The sequence below is a fragment of the Bufo bufo genome, chromosome 4 (genome assembly GCF_905171765.1).
Source record: "Bufo bufo chromosome 4, aBufBuf1.1, whole genome shotgun sequence".
Taxonomy (NCBI): Eukaryota; Metazoa; Chordata; class Amphibia; order Anura; family Bufonidae; genus Bufo; species Bufo bufo.
The window spans coordinates 282922709-282942831 of NC_053392.1; the positions used below are offsets into that span (position 1 = coordinate 282922709).

The 20123-nt window shown below is 40.9% G+C and overlaps 1 protein-coding gene across 1 annotated transcript in view; it reads left to right on the forward strand.

Annotated features, from left to right (window-relative positions):
* Positions 1-16702, forward strand: part of RIMS1 (regulating synaptic membrane exocytosis 1) — a 293279-nt gene extending 276577 nt beyond the window's left edge. Inside the window, exons 15-17 of the mRNA XM_040430037.1 lie at positions 560-661; positions 2488-2627; positions 15469-16702. Coding sequence (XP_040285971.1) covers positions 560-661; positions 2488-2627; positions 15469-15687 — 461 coding nt within the window. The 3' untranslated portion in view covers positions 15688-16702. The remainder of the gene's footprint in view (positions 1-559; positions 662-2487; positions 2628-15468) is intronic.
* Positions 16703-20123: the final 3421 nt, after the last annotated feature.

A 20123-nucleotide genomic window follows, 5' to 3' on the forward strand; every position in this document is an offset into this window, starting at 1 on the left:
CATACCTATTGGCATATCAGGATGGTCTTGTTTACAGTAGATGCCAAGACCCCCCTACCAGGCCTGAGCTGAAGTCCTTGTACTATATCTTACCATCCCCATTCTTTCTTATGTTCTAAGTTATATTAGTATTCTTGATATGCTTTAATGTCATTGCGCTTTAATGTTTTACTGTCTCTGTTAATCAGCTAGTCATCTGTCAGTTGCACTTTAGAGACTTGGGGGTACCCTAGTGAATCTAATGTAATACTTCATTAAGCATGTCTATAATTACACATTGTATACTTTTATTATTCTTTCTTATTGAATTTATGGTTATCTATTCCCAAGCCAAACACTTAAAATGACATTAAGTAAGAATTGTATGTGCTTTGGGGCATACTAACTAGAGCAGCTCCAGGCAATGTGATATGTCATGACTGAGTGAGAGAAATCATCTATGATTCATGCAGTGCCCTAAAACATTTCATTTCTCTGTTATACTGTACATTCTGGTAGATCCTTATAAAAGGAAACATGGGATATAAAAGTATATTCTAACTTGTCATATGTCTTCCAGGTGACATACAGATAGGAATGGTGGATAAGAAAGGACAGTTAGAGGTTGAAGTAATAAGAGCTCGAGGCCTCATACAAAAGCAAGGCTCCAAATCTACACCAGGTAAGAGCGAGTGAGATTGTTTTCAGTAACTATCATACAGTAGCGTCCATATAGTAGAAATATGACACCATGTTCCTTATGTCACAGTAGTTGAAGATTGTAATTTTAGTTTTTGTTTTTTGATCTTCACATTTCAAAATCTTTATTTATTTTTCCATCAACTTGGGCTTGTTTTTTGGTGAGGCAAGTTGTCTTTTTTTTTTATGGCATCATTTTGGGGTACATCGGGTGAATTGTATAATGTTTAAAAAAAAATTGAGGGGAGACAGTGTGGAAAAAGAGTGCAATTCCACCATTGTTCTTATAGTTTAGTTTTTACAGTGTTCACTGCAAGGTAATAATGACATTTTAACTTTACCCTGTAGGTCAGTATAATTATGGAAATACCAAATGTATATGATTTTTATGTTTTACTATTTTCTATGCAGCTCTTTAAAAAAAAAAAAGTTGCTTTATATCACCATATTCTAACACCAGCTATGCAGTACTTTTTATTGATACCATTTTGGATCACACGGGACCTTTTGATTATTTTTGTATTCTATTTCTTGTGGAGGTGAGGGGATAAAAAAAAATGTAAATTCTTATTTCAAGGGTATAACTGTGTGGGTTAAATAATGGTATATTTCAATACATTTATTATAAATAGTTTTTTCACATTTTAATATAAAAAAAAAAACTTTATTAAACTCACATTATTTTGTCCCCTTAAGGGACTTGAACCTGTGATCTTTTGATCTCTTGTACTTTTCTGCCGGGCAGGCTATTACATCCTGCCAGTCAGGATGTATTAGCAGCCAGGACATGGCAGACCTGGGGCCCTTAAGGACACTGCTGGCCACCATGTGAAGTACAAGCCACCCCGCAAATATGTTTGTGGGGTGGTCATCAGAGGATAGAGGGAGCTCCCTCCTTTCGTCTAACTGCTTAGATGTAGCAGAAGGGAGATAAACTGCCGGGATTACAGTTAACCTCTGATCCTGGCAGGGAGAACTGGGTGCGTGCTGTATAATACAGCCAGAACCTGCAAGCTATGGCCCAGCTTCTGAGCTCATTGCATTGCCATTATGTAATATTACAGTACTGAGCGTTAACTACCAAGGTAGTAGTACATCGTCGAGTGGGAAGGGGTTAAAACATGGCTATCACTAATTATATGTATAATAATAAAAACGACTACATAATACAAGATAAAAAATAGGGCCCAAAATTACCAGAGCTCAATTACTGTCAAATTATGGTTTGACTCCAAAGGCCCCAGTACAGCAGGGGGAGGATTCCTGGTACCCTCACAGAACAATTGCTATGACAAAAGTAACCTTTCCTTGTACCTGTCCCTGGTGCGCACTGTTAAACCCAATACCACTGTCCTAACGCATTATCCCCAAAAATACAGTTTCTTTGAGGGACTATGCAAGTGGATATAAAGCAGAAAGCATCAATTATAATCAATACATTAAGCCTGATGCACAATAAAACAACTATAAAGATAAAAGAGGTTCCAATCACCAGGCTCACAGTGGATCCACTTACCATAACCATATGCTGGCACTAAAGGAGAGCAGTGCACTTGTGCCTGTTATTTGCATCAGAGTTGTCGTGGTGAGTGTTCTGTGACATTAGGGTATCCAGGGTAAGACGTAGGCAGAGTATCAGGAATCCTCTCCCTAGTGTTAGTCACACCACTGATTGAGCTTTAATAGTATTTATGATATTTAATATTTCTGGTAGCCTGCAAGTGAAAATCAACATGGTGAAACATAGTGTGTTTACATAGTGTAAAACATATTAATATGATTTTTTTTGCTGTGACATGCTCTTTACAGCTCCATATGTGAAAGTGTACCTTTTAGAAAATGGAGCTTGTATAGCCAAGAAAAAGACTAGAATTGCACGGAAAACCCTTGATCCTCTCTATCAGCAGACGTTGGTATTTGAAGAAAGCCCTCATGGAAAGGTCCTCCAGGTAAAGTTGTTAATGGTCTCTTAACTTTTGCATCCTCTATGGCTGGGGATTGTAATCCTAACTTCTTGTATCTTGGTACAGATTGGGGTCTGATTTAAAGGAATATGTTGTCAGGAAATGACATTGTTTACATGATCTTTTTATAAAACAACTTTGTTTTTCTTTTTCTTTTTGAATTTTTGGTGTTTTTTTTCCAAGTCACTAACTGTATTAAAAAAAATTAAATCCTACAATTTTCACACTGGTCACTAGGCCTAAAATATGTTAATAATTCCTGTCTTTTAACCCCTTAGTGACCAGGCTGTTTTGGGCCTTACTGACCAAGCTTTTTTCTTCCTTTTTTCATTGTTGCGTTCCAAGATCTATACCTTTTTAATTTTTCCGTCTATATAGCTTCTTGAGGGCTTGTTTTTTTGCGGGACAAGTTGTAGTTTTTAATGGTGCCATTTTGGGGTACACATAACTTTCTGATTAACTTTTATTAACTCTTTTTGGGAGGGAGATGGGAAAAACAGCAATACTGCCACAGCGTTTTTACGGCGTTCATTTTACAGTATAAATAACATAATATCACTATTCTCTGGGTCAGTACAATTACAGTGATACAAAATACATATTGTTTTTTTACGTTTTACTACTTTTTTGCAATAAAACCCCCTTTTTTAAAAGAAAAAAATGTTTTTGCATTGCCACTTCCCAAGACCCATAACTTTTTTATTTTTCTTTATATAGAGTTGTGTTAGGGCTTGATTTTTGGGGCACGACTTGTATTTATTATTGGTATCATTTTGAAGTAAATGGCACTTTTTGATCGCTTGTTAGTACATTTTTTCGGTGGCAGCTAAGAATAAATGAGCAATTCAATTTTTTTTAATTTTTTTTTTTCTACGGCGTTCACCATAGGGGATAATTTACATGATATTTATGTATTCCAGGTCGTTACGGACGCGGCAATACCAAACATATGCGGTGTGCCGATTGGGAGACAGAGGGAGTCCGCTCCCTCTGTCAGCACTTTACATGCGGCGGGCGCCATTGCCCGCAGCATGTAAAGTGTTAAACAGCCCGGATCGGCACTCCTGCCGGTCCGGGCTGTTAGAGCAGGGCCGCGGCTCTCATGTGAGAGTCGGGTCCCCACTCTCCGCTGCACAGGGGACCCGTGCAGCGCTTAGACTGGGCCGTCGTAAAAAAGCGGCGGCCCAGCCTAAGGCCCCTTAGTGACCGCCGTAAAAAAGGTGTATGAGTGGTCACTAAGGGGTTAAGAGCAGCTACATGGGCCATAGACACAATGGACAGAAGGGGACTCCATTGACTTATATGGGAGACTTTTCAAAGTGTTCTCTGTGACCTGTGCAGGGGTCAGGAGTGGGCTGATAAGCTGTGATATCTCTTATTGCGAATGGTGGATCCTGTGTTATCTATATAGAGGTGTTACTTGTCATTGTAATTCTGCATGTAGTGATAATGATAATAGATACTGAAAAGTTACCTGTACAGAACAGGAAATCATGACCTATTATTAGGTCTAGTAGGTCAGACAAAACAGATCATTTTCTGATGACACATTCCCTTTAAGTGTATGTTTAGCCTTCTGGTACTTCAGAGATTTGAATTTTGCACGAGTTCATCCTACCTCACTTTCCAGTGATCGTATGTACCTCGCCATTTGGCTTCGATTTATCGATTTATTTATTCACTCATATCAGTCTTGGGTCTGGTGTTTTTTACGTAATTTTTAAAACGCATATATAAATTACACATTACTATTGGACAGGGCCTGTACTATTCATATTGGGCTCCTTTACCTACCTCGTATTACCCCCTGATGATCCCACTTTGTGGGTGAAATGCGTCGGGGTTGGATTTATATCTTTTTGTGTATCATTAAACCATCATATCAGTGTCTCTTTGTGCGTGTGTTTGTCTGCGTATTTTAACCACTAAGTGTACCCTGTACCTCCTGGCAAACTGTCACGAGGGCTTGATACAGTGGACACCTCTTTTTTCTCTATTTTTTCTATATTTTTTGTGCTAGTCATCCGTGGAGGGGCCACTTGGACATCATTATCTCCTCACCTGTCACCTCATCAGGGTTAGACAGGAGTTTTAGGTTAGGCACGTGGACAGGGAGTCCCCACCATCAGGAGACGCCCCTGGGCTGAGGACCAGAGCAGGGTAGCAGTGGTAGGGATATCTTCCCCATCACTTACCCGGTATGTCCTACTAGCCTGTGGCCCACTCTACTGACTATATAGAGGTTTATATATTTTTCTCATTAAACTTAGTCATCTATTTCTTTAGTAGGGTATAATTGCTGGACTTGTTGTTATGTTTAGCCTTTGGCCACGGTCACACAATAGTAAGTATAGTAGCAAGTCCCAGTCCAACCATGGGGTCTGTTGACCCGAACTGACATTATCCTATATCTATGTTTCTTTTTTTATATTATTTTCCATAACAATAGTGGAACTGCATGAGACCAGGAGGTATCCTAACTGCTGACCTCAGTCTTGAGCCTCAGGCTGTGAATGATATTTGCTCTCACCAGTTTGTATGGTTGCAGATTCTATTCGCTGTCTAATTAGTAGTTTTAGGTTTAACAACCAGTTCAACAAGCACACTGAGTTCAGTAAGAAAGAATCTAATCTTCAGCTGACAACTGAAAAATACACCGCACAACTAAAAGAGATTTTTTATTACAGTTCCAAACACACTGACGCCCTTGAATTAGATACGGACGTATCTTCATCTGAGTGTGAAACAGAATCGGAACAGACCACATCTAATAGAGGGCAGAACGTTCAGTCCTAAAGACGACCTTATAGTGCTAGGGGTCGTGGTAGGCGGGGTAGGAGAAGCAGGAACACTAGAGGAGATTTTTTTAGACAATTCCCCCCCACAGTGTCCCAGTACATGCCCCGGAACAAAAAATAAGTATTCATTACCCACCATCTACCACTAGGGACGAACTTCAGGTGGTGAATCTGTCATCTCAAATTTTATCCAAATTGGAGATGCAGTTTCTCCGTAAGGGTTTTTCCTTTGTGCCCATTCGGAGATTTAACCTCTTTGAATGGGACAAGGACCTACACCTGTTTACACGAAAATTAAAATGGCGCAAATAATTTTTGCACAACGATCGCCGCAGATGTGAGGATTTGGGGATTGAGGAGCAGGACCTCCCTGATGTACAGCTACTAGCAGACTTATATTCTGAGGGTCTGCGTGAGGAGGGGGATGGTCCGTTTACTACTCTAAGGCTCCCATCCACTAAAATACCTCCTATTAATGATAACACACCGGTTGATACATTTGTGTCAGTGGTTATTAATAAACTCCGCAATCTAGAGTCACAGATATGTGGTTTAGACAATTTACAAACGCCTGAAAGGGAGGCATTGATAGGGCTTCAGCAGGATAACGATATTGTCATAAAACCGTGAGACAAAGGCGGCAATATCGTTATTTTGGCGCATGAAAAGTATCAGAATATGTGCCAAAAAATTCTCACTGATTGACACACATATAGAAAGTTACCATCTGATCCAACATCGATCTATAGACAGGAACTGTCACTGATCCTGCAGAAGGCCCGGGAGTCAAACTTAATTAATAAATCTGAGTTTGCATACCTCTTGAGACAAGGAGAAAGGAGAAAAGCAATCCAGCACTCCAAAAAAAAATTTGAGCGTCGGTTCTTTTATTGGAGTCATGAATAAGAACAGTTTAGTTCGAAACGCGTAGACTGCGCATTACACTAATGGAGGTTGTACCACTGTACAAATTTTTATCACTGCAATAAAGGAACCGACGGCTCAAAAAAAAATTTGGAGTGCTGGATTGCTTTTCTCCTTTATCCTTGTCTCAAGAGGTCTCACCATGGTTTCCTGTGCACCCAAGGACTGCAATATATGTGGCAGGTGAGCTGGTTTACCCTACAAGTCTTTGCATACCTCCTCCCTGACTTTACTATTCTGGCCGCTTTTTATAGTCTACCCAAACTGCATAAAGGTACTGACCCCCTCAAAGGCAGACCAATCGTGTCGGGCATAGGGAGCTTAACAGCTAATATCAGCACCTATGTTGACACTATTCTTAGACCCTTCGTCATCAGCCTGCCCTCATATGCAAGGGACACGATGGATGTCCTTTGCCGTCTGAATGACATCCAGTGTGAAGAGGGCGCGCATCTGGCTAGTCTGGATGTAGAGGCCCTTTACAGCTCCATTCCGCATGAGCTGGACTGTAAAGCGGTACTCACCTTTCTCCAGCAGAGGGGTCAGCATCTCAAACAATCTGTTTGTGATGGAGCTGCTGGATTTTATCTTGACGCACAATTTATCTTTGATTCCCAGCTCAGGGGTGTGACAATGGGGAGCCCATGTGCCCCCACTTTTGCCAACCTTTACCTGGGCTGGTGGGAGAGAGAATACATGTTCAGTGACGTTTATGAACAATTTACATCATTGATCATGTTATGGATCAGATATATTGATGATGTGCTAATTTTATGGCGAGGTAATAAAGCACAGTTTCAGGAATTTGTCGCAGCTCTTAATGTAAACCAGTTAGGCCTTTTTTTCACATCGGAAATTAACGAGAAGCAAATTTCATTCCTAGACCTCTCAATACATTCCTAGATCAATATCTACCGGAAACCAACTGCCACCAACAACCTCCTGAGATGGGAGAGTGGGCACCCTAGGCCTTTGAAAAAAGGCATACCTAAAGGGCAATATTTGAGGGTACGGAGAAATTGCTCTCGTCTATCCGATTTTAGATTTGCTGCCAGGGATCTAGAACAGCGATTTGTTCATCGCGGATACCCACAAAACGTCCTTAAACAGGCATTCCAACATTCTTTGAGTATTAACAGGGAACATCTACTCAGCCCGAAACGTAGGGAACAGCAAGAGAGTGCACTCAGGATTATTGGAACTTATGATAAAGCCCACAAGGAAGTGAGAAACATACTGTCAGAACACTGGGATATCTTACTATCTGATCCTGACATTGGCAGCCTATTACCAGCAAGACCTGCGATTACATATCGCCGCAGTCGGAATCTACGCTACTGTCTTGTTCACAGCTTTTACCAGGTCAACAGGTTTGGCTACAAAACACCTTGACAGGAACTTTCCCATGTGGATCGTGTAAATTTTGCAGATACATACAAAGGGGCAAATCTTTCTGTGGTAGCACTGCTGATAGACTCTACTACATCAGAGCATTTATAAACTGCAAATCAGTAGGGGTAGTCTACCTCACGACATGTATCTGTGGAGTGAAATATGTTGGAAAGACCAAGTGCGAGTTAAGGCGGCATATTGGGGAGCACATCTCAGACATTATGAAATCTAATGATACACCAATAGCACGCCATGTGGGTGCCTGCCATGAAGGCAAGGTGGAATCGGTTAGATTCCAGGGCATTGAATTGATTAGAAAATCACCTAGGGGTGGCAACACTGACCTTCTTCTTTTACAGAATGAGGCTCAGTGGACATTCAGGCTTAATACCATCAAACCGGCAGGTCTTAATGATTCTATCTCCTTTGTATCATTTATCTGGGGGTTTTCTCCAGTACCTGGTTAACTTTCTTTCCATCGAGCTTCTGCATACAGACCAATTTGGTGTCATTGAGAGCAGTAATTTTACTCCATAGTTTTCTATGGTCCTGGGTGACATTATATTATATATATCTAGGAGGGCCTCTATATCAGGGGCACGTGGGGCTGTCCTAAGCAGCACGAGCCCTATACATATTTGACACTATGATACAATATTTATTAGTCTCTTGTACAGTACACTGTTCACGGGTCAAATGATAAGATACAGTTTATCATTTACAGCCGATAAGTTGGCCATAAAGGTTTGTAATAAGTATAAACTAAGATCTTTTATTACTGGCTTCATGATATGATGGTTGTAATACTGTATTCACACAGTGGGTCATGATGCTTAATGGCAATGATACAGAAAGCAGTGTATCATCGGTCGATATATATGTTATAGAGAGTCACCTAAGCACTCTAGGGTCATGGCATTTCACTAATTTCAAGTTTAGTTCTTTCTGCTGATGATTCTTTTGATATATCAGGAGCGGGGACCGGCTGTTGTGTGCTTTAATATGGGGGCTTGTAGTGATGAGTAGCCCCTTTCTGTAACTCTCCTGGTTATTCCCTGATACTTCTCGTTACATATAGTTTCCCTTACTTTGGCCGCCGCAAAAGTTTCCTTTTGTACAATAGCGCTTGGTGCACGCGCCCTCCAGCTGGCAAAGTTATCCGTGCGTCTTTGCTGTAAGTAGAGAACGGAGTTCATACTCACCACTGATTGGTGAACCGCACGGTAGCCATGCCTGAAGGGTGGATGTCGGCCCTTTAAATTTTGGCGCTGATGCTCCTACCAGAGTGTCACTGCAACAAGTAAAACAGTGACTGTCTATTTTAAATGTCTCATATCGTAGGCTCCTGAGGAAGTGCCAAGTGAAACGCGTTGAGCCATTCCTACTGTATGTCTCTTAGGATTAGGGACAAGCTGGAGATACCACATGCCAGCCATGCAAATTTAGGTTACAGACAGCCTTGAATGTGTTCTAGATAGCATACACACTGACTATATCTAGGACCATACGCTGGTGGTGCATTATCAGCTTTGATGAGCTGGCCACTAGATAGTTTTGTTAGTGGGGGTAGTGTGATCGGGCTGCTTACAATACAGTGGGGGTGCCATTAGTTGTCTATAGTACATCACGAGCACACCACTGTAGCCCAGATCCACAGGTTTCACTGCGTGGTTATATATGTTACATTCCAGACAGTGTAACCCCTACTAAAAGCCTGTGTTGTAATTAATGTTAGTGGATTGTACACCCCAAGATTTTAGAGATGTTTCACCAATAAAATTTTCTTTCGTTTTTAACGATCCTATAGGCTTAGTTACTTTTAACAACCAGTTAAGGCTACTTTCACACTCACGTTTTGGCTTTCTGTTTGTGAGATCCGTTCAGGGCTCTCAGAAGCGGTCCAAACTGGATCAGTTTTGCCCTAATGCATTCTGAATGGAAAAGGATCCGCTCAGAATGCATCAGTTTGCCTCCGTTCAGTCACCATTCCGCTCTGGAGGCGAACACCAAAACACCTGCCTGCAGCGTTTTGCTCTCTGCTTGACGAAACTGAGCCAAACGGATCCGTCCTGACACACAATGTAAGTCAATGGGGACAGATCCATTTTCTCTGACTCAATCTGGCACAATAGAAAACGGATCCGTCTCCCATTGACTTTCAATGGAGTTCATGACGGATCCGTCTTGGTTAGGTTACAGATAAGAAACCTATATAAAGCCCAAAACTAATATCCAGGACCCACACCTGAACATATCAAAGAAAACCAATCGAAGATGAATGGGTCACTCAATGAACAAAAACACATATGGATGCAAAGTAATCACAAAATTACATAATTTTTATTGAAAATTTTACAAAGACATGATTAGCACAAGACATTTAAAAACATTAAAAACCAAAAGGACCGATGGTGGGGGGTCGGTGTACAATAATAAACTGCAAGTGCAATATTAATGGTCAGCATCTGATAGTAAAAATTGGTGTGACCAAACAGTATAAGCTCAATAATAAATAATGTCAAAATTAATATCTCAGTACATCAAAACCACATTGCCATATTAGTGATGTCACATAACGCACACCACATGAAATACATAAGGCATAAGGGCAGCAAAATATCATGAGCACATAACAGATACTGACCAACCAAACTAAGACACCGCACACAAACACCACCAGTCCACTCCCCAACGCGCGTTTCACGTTAGCTTTTTCAAGGGGGTACGTTACAGATAATACAAACGGATCCGTTCATGACGGATGCATGCGGTTGTATTATTGAAACTGATCAGTTTTTGCAGATCCATGACGGTGAAAGTGTGAAAGTAGCCTAAATTGACTTACTGTGTTTTATTATGAGACCCTATATTTTATGACAGATGCATATGGACATATTTTATTGTCATTATATATTTAAATTATACAAAATTAGGCTCAGTGCATGTTTGGTGTATGTACAGTTTATCATTTACAGCCGATATATCCTGAGATATATGCTGAATGTATGAAAAAAATCTATGCCGATGTATGCTAAGCAATTCGCATATCTCCTACTCGCATATCTCCAACTCACATTGTATAATAGCATATACCGTGCAGCATCCACATGCAGGTATTTTAGTTTTACATAGTAACATTGTTTGTAAGGTTGAAAAAAAGACATCCGTCCATCCAGTTCAGCCTGTTATCCTGTAAAGTTGATCCAGAGGAAGGCAAAAAACCCTCATTTATTGTACATTTAAACATAAATAAATCAAATTTACAACCAGCATAACACAAGGACCATGTAATTGTAATTAGGCATCTTGAGAACAAGAAAGTTCTGTAGCAAAATCAAGAACATATTTTATCTCATGCTGAATAAAATTACTAGACTGTACAGAGTAAGTAATCTGCTTTAAGTTTGCTTAAATGATATGGACATCTTTGGGCACACTTATTATCGCATTCTACTCATGTTGGGTAGTGATTTGTAAAGTGGCAAGACCATGTTCTCATCACGGACATCTATGCCCCTTTTGATGCAACCCGTTCTTACTGGCCTTGGCAGCAGCTGCCTGACACTGGTTTCTACAGCTTAGTTTGCTGTTCAGTAAAATTCCTAGGTCCTTTTCCATGTCAGTGTTAGGCCTCATGCACACGACCGTTGTGTGCACCCGTGGCCGTTGTTCCGTGATTTTCTGCGGACCCATTGACTTTCAATGGGTCCGTTGAAAACTCGGAAAAATGCACCGTTTGTCATCCGTGGCCGTGATCCGTGTATCCTGTCCGTCAAAAAAATGTGTGCGGCCTCCCTCCCCCCCCCGATCATTGGTGGCAGTGGAGAGTTCCGATCGGAGTCCCAGTTTAATCGCCGGGGCTCCGATCGGTAACCATGGCAACCAGGACGCTACTGCAGTCCCGGTTGCCATGGTTACTTAGCAATATTAGAAGCATCATACTTACCCGCTGCGCTGTCTGTGACCGGCCGGGAGCTCCTCCTACTGGTAAGTGACAGATCATTAAGCAATGCGCCGCACAGACCTGTCACTTACCAGTAGGAGGAGCTCCCGGCCGGTCACAGGCAGCGCAGCAGGTAAGTATGATGCTTCTAATATTGGTAAGTAACCATGGCATCCAGGACTGCAGTAGCGTCCTGGTTGCCATGGTTACCGATCGGAGCCCCAGCGATTAAACTGGGACTCCGATCGGAACTCTCCGCTGCCACCAATGATCGGGGGGGGGAGAGGGGAAGCCGCACACTGGCCACCAATGATATTAAAACAATAGAGGGGGGGCCGGGGGGGCGCACACTGGCCACCAATGATAATACAATAGAGGGAGGGAGGGGGGCCGCACACTGGCTACCAATGATAATACAATAAAGGGGGGCCGGGGGGGCCCGCACTGGCCACCAATGATATTAATACAATAGAGGGAGGGGGGGCCGGGGGGGGGCGCACACTGGCTACCAATGATAATACAATAGAGGGAGGGGGGCCGCACACTGGCCACCAATGATATTCAAACTGGGGAGGGAGGGGGGTCTGCTGCCTGGCAGCCCCTGATCTCTTACAGGGGGCTATGATACGCACAATTAACCCCTTCAGGTGCGGCACCTGAGGCGTTCATTGTGCTGATCACAGCCCCCTGTAAGAGATCGGGTGCTGCCAGGCAGCAGGGGGCAGTCATGTACACAGTTCGTAGTATATTCTAACTTGAAGCGTCCCCATCACTATGGGAACGCCTCTGTGTTAGAATATACTGTCGGATATGAGTTTCACGATCTAACTCAAATCTGATGGTATATTCTAACATAGAGGCGTTCCCATGGTGATGGGGACGCTTCAAGTTAAAATATACCATCGGATTGGAGAAAACTCCGATCCTATGGTATATTAACTCCTGACTTTACATTGAAAGTCAATGGGGGACGGATCCGTTTGCAATTGCACCATATTGTGTCAACGTCAAACAGATCCGTCCCCATTGACTTGCATTGTAAGTCAGGACGGATCCGTTTGGCTCCGCACGGCCAGGCGGACACCAAAACGAAAGGAAGGAAGACCCACGGACGAAAAAACGGTCACGGATCACGGACCAACGGAACCCCGTTTTGCGGACCGTGAAAAAATACTGTTGTGTGCATGAGACCTTACCCAGTGTTTTACCATTTAGTATGTACTGGTGACTTGCATTATTCCTTCACATGTGCATAACCTTACATTTGCCAGTGTTAAACCTCATCTGCCACTTCTCTGCCCAAGCCTCCAATCTATCCAGATCCCTCTGTAGTAGTATACTGTCCTCTTCAGTGTTAATTACTTTACACAGATTATTGTCATCTGCAAAAATTTATATTTTACTGTGCAAGCCTTCTACAAGATCATTAATAGATTTATTGAAGAGAATACTGACCCCTGAGGTACTCCACTAGTGACGGTGACCCAATCTTAGTGTATACTGTTAAAAACCACCCTCTGTTTTCTATCACTGAGCCAGTTACTTACCCACATACAGACATTTTCTCCCAGTCCGAGCATTCTCATTTTATATACTAACCTTTTATGTGGTACAGTGTCAAATCCTTTGGAGAAGTACAGATATACGACATCCATTGACTCACCCAGGTCAAGTCTAGAACTTATCTCCTCATAGAAACTGATTAAATTAGTTTGAGATGACCGATCCCTCATGAAGCCATGCTGATATAGTGTTATTCGGTTATTTTCATTGAGGTGCTCCAAGATAGCATCTCTTAGAAAACCCTCAGTTTACCCACGACAGATTTTAAACTTACCGGCCTATAGTTTCCGGGCTCTGTTACAACAAACCTGGTGTGAACAAAATTTTACATGAGGAATTTAAAGGCTGCAAAGGCAATTTTTTTATTATTGCATTCTACTCATTTTGGGCAAAAAAATATTTTTTGTTTTGTCTTTATTAAAAATGTCAATAGTTTTTCCTCTACAGCTTTCACCTTTAGTGTATCTGCAGACTGTTGGTTTTTGCTTCACAGTGAAGCCATCAGAGAGCTGTTTTGATGGCTCGATCTGTAGCTTTTATCTGTACTTTCCTAACAGCTCATAACAGTTTGATAAGAATTTAGCCTAAAAGAGTTTACGAGCCGGCAGGAGTTCAGAAATGAGTGCTACAGATTGAGCTATTAGAGCTGCTCTCTGACGGGTCCATTGAGATGGAGGAAGCAGTAGTCTGCATATACACTGAAACTGAAAGCTGTAGAGGAAATACATTTAATAAAAACAAATAGAAAAAATGAGTCTTAGCCCAAAATGAGTAGAATGCAATAAGTGCGCTCAAAGATGTCCATATCATTTAAGCAAATAGATTATTTACTCTGTACAGTCAGTACAATTTGATTTATTTATGTTTAAATGTACAATGAATGTTTTAATAGTGAAAAGAAAAGAAAAAACACAAATATGTTGAACAAAAAATTTAAAATAAATCATGGTTAAGACTTTACTTAGTTTTTCTGTGGGCTTCAAATTAGTGGATATTAGCTTCACCTTCTTCCTAGGGGTCAGATGGCCTAATGTGGCATTTGCATGCAGCGATCGAGCACATCGAAGCAATCCTTCCCGACAGTTGCCTGCTGTTTAGACAGCACGATTTGCTGCCCAGAAATCATAATTTAGGTGTCTGCATGAACAATTGAACTTGTACCGATGAACAAGCATTTCACTTGTTCATCGGGTGATCTGCTGCACCTTTAGACGGGCAGATTATCAAGAATGAGCATTCACAGGCATGTTCATCCCCGACAACCTGCCGCCTTAAGAATTGAAGACGCAGACACCTTGATGTGTACACTGGTTTCTGTAATGGTTGTGTCCCATTAAGACTTTTTTACCTTTTTGACCATAGCTTGGAGGAAGGTACCCCCCCTTTACTTACTAAATATCAAAATGACCAATAAAAGATAGCAACTGAGAAAATTACTTGTCATGATTAAACAATTGTTATAGTAATGCGCGTGATCAGCATTTTGCCAGAAGCTTCTGATGCTAAACTGAAACTCAACTTGCTTATATCAGCAGTTCCCTACTTGCAAATTTGGCAAAATCATGTTTTCTATGAACAATAATCACGAGATACTTAGTCTAAATGCATAAAGTCACAAGATTGTTAGACACAATTGCTCAGCACAATTGTATTCACCTCAGATTAACTTCCCTACATGATTGTATATAACCAATCTATAATGTCAATTATAGCAAGAAATGCTATGACTACAGATGTAGCAAACATTATCTTGTCATTCGCGTTATTAAATGTGCAGTTGCAGCAACCTTTAACTTTATTGTTTTCAATCGCTTTTGTTGTGAGACATGTGAGTTTAAAGCTTCTACAGCAGTTATATCTTATGTGTTGAGTGTAAAGTTAATGTTTGCTACATCTGTATTTCAGATATTAGGATAGCATTAGCATAAAATGTTTGAAATAATAGTTCTATACATTTTAAATCATGTATTTCCTTGAATTCTTTCAAGATGCAATCATTTACTATTTGAGTTTTGAAAGTTTCAATATTTTTTCTAAGAACAGAGGCAGCGGACCTCTCAGCTCATTTGTGTCATCTGAATCTTGTTTTCTTAAGCAGTATGAACTTTGCACAATTGGTCGTTAACTGAACGTAATTTTCAATATAACACACTGTACTATACTATGTACTGTATATTGTTTGACTTGTTTTCTATCGTTTTTCCAGGTGATCGTCTGGGGAGACTATGGCCGAATGGATCACAAATCTTTTATGGGTGTTGCACAGATTCTCCTGGAAGACCTTGATCTGTCCAGCGTGGTGATCGGATGGTACAAGTTGTTTCCACCCTCGTCCCTGGTGGATCCAACAATGACTCCCCTTACTCGCAGGGCTTCCCAATCATCTCTTGAAAGTTCAACAGGCCCTCCTTCCATTAGGTCATAGCAATCTGGAAGGCAGTCTAACCTGATGTAATCACAATGTTAATGCCCAATAAAAGATTGCGAACGGTATACGTATGATCAAAAGCATTGCTGGAGACAGACAATCATTTATTTTTTTGCCTTCAGTAATGATCCAAAAAATAAAAATATCTGAAAATGAGTCCTGTTGGCAGAGGAAAGCGAGAATATGAGTACTGTAAAATGAATATACAGTTCAGCACTATTGAAGTCACACATGCTCAGTGGGATAGTAAGGGTGACAATGAATTCAAAACTGGAAGCTTTCACTCTGTTAGAAATGTTTGTGATACATTTTTACAGACCATAAGCAGTGTTATCATATTGGTATTTCAGCATATTTTATACTTGTTAATTCCATTTTTTTTTTTTTTTTATACTGTGTTAACCTGCCAGTTTCATAAAGGCATTTGTGACAATTCTCACATACCATTTTTTTTTTGTCCTTTCGTTATTGATTTCATAGGAGCTGAGCATTGCAGAAGTGATGATGGCTGTGGTTCCGTGTAATATTCCCCGCTGCCTGAAATACTGTCAGTGACTTTGAGGAGCACTGCTATGTAGTGCTTTCCTGTTATTACTGACCCTGCTTGTTCATGTAGTGCTTCACCACTGGGAACCACGGATGTATTTTATGTATTATACTGCATGCTGCCATTCTATTGGAGCACAGCAATTGTTAGCACTACCCCCCATTACTCTGGCCTCAGGGCTATGGATAAACGCAGATGCTGCAGTGCAGCAGTCGCATGAAGCAGACCCCTTTCGAAATGGTCCAAGTGCAATGAAATGCATCTATGTTGTTACATGGTGTGACTAACGCTACAGAATAGTCATGGATGCAATAGCTTTCATTATTTCACCCATAAAGGATATGTTTATGTTGCCAACGTTTCTCATCCCATAATAAAAATGCCAACATGTTTGTGTTACTCCTTGTTGCGGTATGGGAAAATGTAGAATGATTGATTGCGTAAGATTATTCTTTATCAAAAAATGTAAAAAAAAGGAAAAAAAAATACAGTTTAAAATATTACAAATATTTTGTTTTCCCACTTTTATTTTGTACATTTTGGATTGCAAATTATGGCTTTAATGTTTTTTCTCTTTGATTTGTTTCTGTGCATGGGAGAGGTTTGAAGAAGTCTGTTTGTAACCAACGCCGAGGCTGCTGCAAGAGATTTCCTTCCTTTGGCATTTCCAGATAAAGTATCGTCTGAGCTGTTTTTCTTTGACCATTAGCCAGTTGCTGTACTTGTTTCTGTGTATAAATTGTATAGTTTACATCCCGTAATGCTGACCAATGGTGGGGATGAGCATATGACACTTTGAGCTGTATCCAGGTCTCTATGATATGTGTCACTTTAGACACCCCTGTCTGTCCTGGGTAGAGCATGGTATGAGCTGTTTAAAAATCACTGGGAATTCCAGTTGAGATATTCTGCACTTACTAATATTTTTATCAGATTTTCGTTTACATTTGTTTGAGATTGATGCAAGCACAAGGCTTGGTTTTTTTAACGCAAAATATTTTACTTTTTAGAGGGATTAAGAAAAAGAGAGAATATACTTAAATTTCAATTTGCATTTTTCTTTTCTTTGTTCCTTTTTTTGGCCTTGAAGTTCCTCGTGATCTCTGTACATGTGCTACAAGCTGCAGACTGTGCAGGTGCATTGATGATGTTTCCCTCCTTTTTTGGGCCATTCAAATTTTGTGATCACACGAGTAGAGCAGCATGTCATGGAGTAATTCAACGCTGCATGCATGTTTTGTTAAAAAAATAAAAATAAAAAAGACAAAAAAAGGTGAAATAATAATGTGTGTTAGTTCCACATAGGCTGGCTTGTATGTTGCATGTACTTGTACAGTTTGACCGTAATGATAATGACATAACCAAGAAATCTAAGCCATCCATTTTTCTGATAGACATTTTGCAGGTTTTTACCAGACTTAGATGTGTTAGTCTGGTGCTAAATGCCTATAGATGGACATTATTTTATACCCTATGGAAACGTAATGTAGTACGGACCAAATTCCTTATAATAAATATTTTGGTGTAAATTCCTACTGTGGGGCTGTAACACATGTAGAAATGGTGTACACACTAGGTTTTGATTCATAGACATACTGCCTGCACCAAGTGAATTATTTATTGTTAATATACAGGCTGAAACCATTATGCCCATATTTGTGGAGGGCATTGATAGGTTACTGCTTGACCTGCTGAGCAGGAAGAACTGAAGCACTGGTGCACTACTAGATTATGTACTGTCTTAGTGGCCAAAACAACTGAACTAATTCTAATTGGGTAGTATCTTTCTATTGGACCACTTGTCTTAACACCCCCCTGTGCTTTTAAATAAACTTCCAACTCATGTTCTGTAAACATGTTTAATAAAATTTACTTTTCATGTCCATGATTGTCGTCTTTTACTTTAAAAACCTATCACTGCTTCCAGGCTTTCAGAGGAAAGCAAAGAAAAGGACAACTTCTTGCAATAAATAAAAAGGAATAGAAATGAAACATCATGTACAATTACTTTACCATTAAAAGAGCAACATGATTAGTCTAACACAAGAGTTATGATTTATCTGAGACGAGCGAAGTTTTGAAAAATTAGATTCGGCAACTTTGCCGTACTTGGCCAAGAAATTTAATTAGTTCCTAATTAATTCGTCACGAACCACTATACATTAGTTATACTCAAGCCACTCTGCCTTAGGGTATGGCCATATGGAGCAGCCATGCTGCGGCGATACTAGCTAGAAGACAACTTCAAAGGCCCTAGATGACCAGACACAAATCTGCACACACAAATATATACACAGGACTCACCAGGGAGGGGGAAGAGCTGGACCCAAATTAATATCAATATTTGCAACACCTCCCCCTTTTAAAAGGTGACAGTGGAACTGTCAGCCACAGGACAGTTTCCCTACTCACCAGGTACAATACCTTAATTTTGGCATGATAACCCATCAGCATTACCATGGTCACTGCCTTTCTTGTGCTGTACAGTAAAAATCTAGTGCTGAAAGGTCAAACTCCACCTTAGTAGTTTGCCATTATTTCCAGCTACCCTGTTCAACCAGCTGAGTGGTTTGCGATCAGTGGTCATGGTGAAGTCCCTTCCATACAGGTAGGGCTGTAATTTCTTCAAGGCACTCCTTTTCAATTACAGCATAGGTCACCTTTCTGGAGATAAGTTTTCTGTTGAGGTACATTATGGGATGGTCTCTCCCTGGTTAGTTTACCTGGCTAAGCACAGCTTCTAGCCCGTAGTTAGAGGCATCTGTCTGTACTATGAACCTCCAAGAAAAATTGGAGGCCTGCATTACTGATTTCAGAGTGGAGAAAGCCAGTTCACACTGGAGTGGAGTCTAAGTAACTACTTGGGGTAACTTCTTTTTTTCAGGTCGATTAAGGGATTAGCTAGGGTGCTGTAATGGTGTACAAACTTCTGGTAGTATCCTCAGTCCCTAGAAAAGACATTACTTGTTTTTTAGTCTTTGGAATAGGCCAAGCAGTAATAGCTTCTACCGTAATTGACTTTGGGTGCAGGGTACTTCCTCCTACCCAGTGTCCCAGATACTGCACTTCACTCATGCCAAGTTGGCATTTTTCAGGTTTGATGGTCAGACCTGCTCAAATGAATCAAGTTTTCTCCCAGGTTTGGCGGAACACCGCAATGTCATCAAGGTCAGGCCCCAAGTGATTCAAAACCCTCTGGAAGGGGGCAGAAGCATGTTTCATACCAAAGGGCATGGCCAGGAACTCATATAACCCAAAGGGAATGATAAAGGCCGAACGCTCCTGAGTTTCTGATGTCAGAGGAATCTGCCAGTATCCCCTACTTAGATCCATAATGGTTATATAGCAGGCACTGGCTAGTCGCTCCAGCAATTAATCTATCCTAGGCATGGGATCAGCATTAAAAAAAGTTGCTTCATTCAACCTCCTATAATCCACACAGAACCTGGTTCCCCCATCCTTCTTAGGGATCAGCACTACTGGGGCAGCCCAGGAGCTATGGGATTTTCTTATCACCCTTGCACCAAGATTTCCTCTATCTCCCTCTTTGTCTGCCTGTACCTCCAGAAAGAGCCTATAGGGGGGTTGTCTGAGAGGAGGTTGATTGCCTGTGTCTACATGGTGCATTGCTAGGTGAGTTCTTCCTGGCTTCCCAGTGAAAAAGCTTCAGTGGGGCTTTAATGTCTCATGCAGCTGTCTCATTTGCTTTTCAGTCAACTCTTTACTAATGTGGGATCTTTTAAGGACCCCCCTTTTCTTACCATGGAGGCTAAGTCCAGTAAAGGATCTGCCTCCTGCTCATCCTCAGGTAAGCTACAGTACATACAGCTAATGCCAGGGGCCCTCTCTTATGATAAGCTTTTATCATGTTCGTATAGGTACTGTG